Raw genomic sequence first — 4,174 nt, 5'->3', positions numbered from 1 at the left:
TTATATAATTGGATGAAATTGGAAGATTCAAAAGTTTCGGGACTAATTTAGAATGATAATCATAGTTTGGATATGAAATTGTAATATTCAATATTTTAAAGACTAGGTTAGAATTAGAGTCATGATTTGGATATAAAATTAAAATTTTAAAATTTTAAGACCAGTTTAGAATGAGATCGTATTTTAGAGACATTTGATACCAGTAATATTTATAAAAACTATTAAAGAAGGAAAAATATTGAAATAATTAAAAAATAATTATAGTCAACTTACTATGTTTGTTACTCTGTCCATTTGTTGATTTAATTTGATAAAAAAAATCTAACATGAAAAATGGAAAAAAAGAAGAAGGTTTTTTTATGTTCAATGGTCAAAATATCATTAAACCAATTCTAAAATCTAAAAATATAATAATATAGGTTGGGAGGGTCGCCCTCGCCTTTGCAATGCCCGATCTGAATTAATCGGTCAATAGATCGGATAACAGTGATTAATTCAATATATAATATATATATATATATACAACATTTTTATGTTCAACCGTTATAAAGGCTAGATTTCAGGGAAAATAATACCTACCATTATGACATTTATGTCAACATTTTTATGTTCAACCGTTATAAAGGCTAGATTTCAGGGAAAATAACACCTACCATTATGACATTTATGTCAAAAGCTAAGCCAAACTTTTTTATGCAAACCCAATTATAGTTTTCATTAAATCAAAGCATTAAAAGTACCTACTTCAAGTGAAATGGTTAATGTTCGATTTAATTTTTAAATGAGATTTTTTTATTTATTTGTTTTACTATAAAATATTTATGTATACGACACATATTAAAATATGAATATAAAAATAAATATATATGTGTATTTTATATATATTCATATTTGATAGTCATTACGAGTGTGCATATATAAGTATACCAGGTTACCTATATATATACATGCACTAGCCTATTCTTTGATATTCACAAGCCAAGGCAAAGTCTTCAATAAAGAAGTTGCTTTAGTCTATCATTCTCTTTATTCTCCGTTCCTCAATGACGAGCTCACTGGCTCTTGCTTCATGGTTGGTTTTGGTTTTAAGCCTTGTAATGGCGATTTCAACTACTCGAGTTGAGGCTGCCAGGGCATTCTTCGTATTCGGCGACTCCCTGGTTGATAACGGCAACAACAATTATCTAGTCACCACTGCTCGAGCCGATTCGCCTCCTTTCGGCATCGACACTCCCAGTCGTCGCCCCACCGGTCGCTTCTCAAATGGCAAAAACATCCCTGATTTCATCAGTTGAGATTTCTGTTTATTTTGTTTCACTGTGATGTTTTTACTGTTGTCTGTATTGTATGTTAAATTGGATCAATTTGATGTGTATATGCATATGTATGATCAGGCGATGCACTAGGTTCGAAGCCGACGCTGCCGTATTTGAGTCCGAAACTTCAGGGGAATAGGCTACTTGTTGGTGCCAACTTTGCTTCCGCTGGTATCGGAATCCTCAATGATACCGGAATCCAATTTGTAAGTTTTGACATTTCTTCCATTTCATAATGTTACTATTGTTATTTTTGTGTGTGTTGGTTTCTTCTGTTCATTAATCTGTGATTCCATGGCAATATGACACTGCAGATAAACATTATAAGAATGTACAGGCAACTACAATACTTTCAAGAGTACCAACGCAGGTTGGCCGACCTCGTAGGAAATGACAAAGCACAGCGAATTGTAGGCGAAGCTCTCGTCCTCATCACCGTTGGCGGCAATGATTTTGTTAACAACTACTTCTTGGTTCCATTTTCCCCAAGATCTCGACAATTTAGTCTACCGGATTATGTTAGATATCTCATCTCCGAGTACAGAAAGCATCTAATGGTGAATTCCATAAACCATGTTTTAAACTTGCCACATAAACATACATTTGTAACATATATTGTGTCACAGAGACTGTACGAACTTGGAGCGAGGAAGGTGCTGGTGACCGGCACCGGACCATTGGGTTGTGTCCCGGCAGAATTAGCCATGCGGAGCCCAAATGGTCAATGTGCGGCGGAATTGCAACGAGCCGCTGGCCTTTATAATCCACAACTTGTTCAAATGATAAATGGACTCAACAGCGAGCTGGGTGGTAAGGTTTTCATTGCTGCTAATATACAGCAACGGACCAATGATTTCATCAGTAACCCTGGAGCCTATGGTGCGTCAAATTGAAACCATATTTATATTTTTTAATTAATAGATTTAAGGGTAAAGTACATGATAGGTCCCCTAAATATAGGACATTACTTTGTCGAGTCTTCCAACTATTAAAAGTTACATAATGGTCCTCTAACTATAGAGTATTGTTTTGTTGAGTTCCTCGACTATTAAAAGTTACAAAATAGTCACCTGACTATTCATATATTCCAAACTCGTCATTTTCCATTAAAAAGTGATGAATGTCTGAGTTAGACATTAACGTGTTGACTGTGATATGATAAAATCTTATTCAATAATCATTTGATCTGCATAGCCGTTCGATATTTTGAGATCAAATTTTATCATATCTCACTCACTAAGTTAACATTAATCAATTGAGACAGCCGTCATTTTTTTAACAGAAAATAATGAATTTGAAACATATAAATAACCGGATAATCATTCTTATTGTTTCACACAAATAAATTTTCAAAGAACAAAGTTGTATCTTGAATGGATTATGGACAGGATTTACGACATCGAAGATAGCATGTTGTGGGCAAGGGCCATATAATGGACTGGGATTGTGTACGTCAGCATCAAATTTATGCCCGAATCGTGACGTCTATGCTTTCTGGGATCCCTTCCACCCGACGGAAAAGGCTAATGGCATTATTGCGGATATGATCTTGAAAGGCTCCCCCGCTTACATGAGCCCCATGAATCTGACCAGTCTCTTAGCTTTGGACACCGTTACTACGACTTAATTAATTACTTTTAATCTAATAAGCATGTCTTAATTATGTTGCTGCTGCTGCTTTGGTTGTAATTAATTACTCTCTTCATGAATTGTAGTGTAATGTTTTAAACTGTTTTATGACTAAAATATATTTAATAAAATGCTTTAGATTGCAAAAATAAACAGTAAATTTCTATAACATATTTAGCATCCTAAATTCACCAACTTACATTCATTATTATTGTGTGAGATATAAAAATTATATATTGTTGTTTATATGGATAAAAATGCTTTGAACACTTTTTAGGTCACACTGCAGGCTTTTTTCCGAAAAATCACCTTTTCCAAGTAATATTCTTAATCAGGCACCGTTCAGACTATATTTTTCGATCTAACATTCTTTGCAGAAAGGTGCGCCCCTACAGAGCGCTTTATGTTGATTTGGTGTCACGTGGGGTAAGGCGCGCCCCCTGCAGCGCACCTTATGCTGACATGGGATACACGTGTGTAAAGCGCTGCCCCTGGGGCACTCCTTAGGTATAGTGCGGGGCAGGGGCCACGCCTTACCTGTAAATCTGCCAAGCGTCAGAAAGGTGCCCCCCTACGGCGCACCTTAGGTATAATTACCTACCTACCCAGACTCTTCACACCCAAATCCCTCTCTATAAATACTCACATCCTCAATCACTTTCATCACACCAAATTCTCTCAATTTGTCTCAACTTCTCTCAATACTCTTATAATCTTTGTCTAAGGTATATTTTATTATATTTTAATATTTTGTATTTAATTATTTAAGTTTTTAATATTTAATATTTACTTAATTTTTTTGCATATATAAAATGGAAGACGGTCTACTTCGCTTGGATGGAAATCATATATCTCGACACTTTGCTGATACGGTAACATTTTAACGTTTTAATTTAATTTAAATTATTAGTAATAATTTGTTGATTTATTTAATGCATGATTATGAGATTAAGAATTAATTTTTGTAATTATTTATTTTTAGGAGAAGGATTGTGTATTAGATCCTTTTATTAGGAACCTTAAGTTAGTGATACCTAGCCGTGTCTTGCCGTATTTAGTATAGGCTGAATTCGGTTACATAGGTAGATATCAGGGTCACTGTAAGATAGAACCAGACCTTATTTCTGCCTTAGTAGAGCGGTGAAGGCCGGAGACTCACACATTCCATCTTCCGTGCGGAGAGTGCACGATTACACTTGAGGATGTTGCTATGCACCTGGGGCTTCCGG

At 35.1% G+C, this 4,174-nt stretch overlaps 1 protein-coding gene across 1 annotated transcript; it reads left to right on the top strand.

The window, feature by feature from the left end:
- The first annotated feature begins 940 nt into the window (after nt 1–940).
- Nucleotides 941–3,002, top strand: LOC120144527 (GDSL esterase/lipase At5g33370-like). Its single transcript, XM_039158564.1, has 5 exons — nt 941–1,290; nt 1,395–1,522; nt 1,631–1,873; nt 1,943–2,195; nt 2,705–3,002. Exons 1-5 carry the CDS (start codon nt 1,044–1,046, stop codon nt 2,941–2,943), a joined length of 1,110 nt encoding a protein of 369 aa, XP_039014495.1. The 5' UTR covers nt 941–1,043; the 3' UTR covers nt 2,944–3,002.
- Nucleotides 3,003–4,174: the final 1,172 nt, after the last annotated feature.

Source organism: Hibiscus syriacus, unplaced genomic scaffold (assembly GCF_006381635.1).
Source record: "Hibiscus syriacus cultivar Baekdansim isolate YM2019G1 unplaced genomic scaffold, ASM638163v2 tig00110890_pilon, whole genome shotgun sequence".
Classification (NCBI taxonomy): Eukaryota; Viridiplantae; Streptophyta; class Magnoliopsida; order Malvales; family Malvaceae; genus Hibiscus; species Hibiscus syriacus.
The sequence above is the reverse complement of the archived record's forward strand: the minus strand, read 5'-3'. Positions and strand labels throughout refer to the sequence as shown.

Excerpts from the sequence above, each read along its gene's own strand:
- LOC120144527 (XM_039158564.1), top strand. The coding sequence starts at position 1,044 with ATGACGAGCTCACTGGCTCTTGCTTCATGGTTGGTTTTGGTTTTAAGC. Across the intron at positions 1,523-1,630 it reads ATGATACCGGAATCCAATTT|ATAAACATTATAAGAATGTA; the intron begins GTAAGTTTTGAC and ends ATGACACTGCAG. Across the intron at positions 1,874-1,942 it reads AGTACAGAAAGCATCTAATG|AGACTGTACGAACTTGGAGC; the intron begins GTGAATTCCATA and ends ATTGTGTCACAG.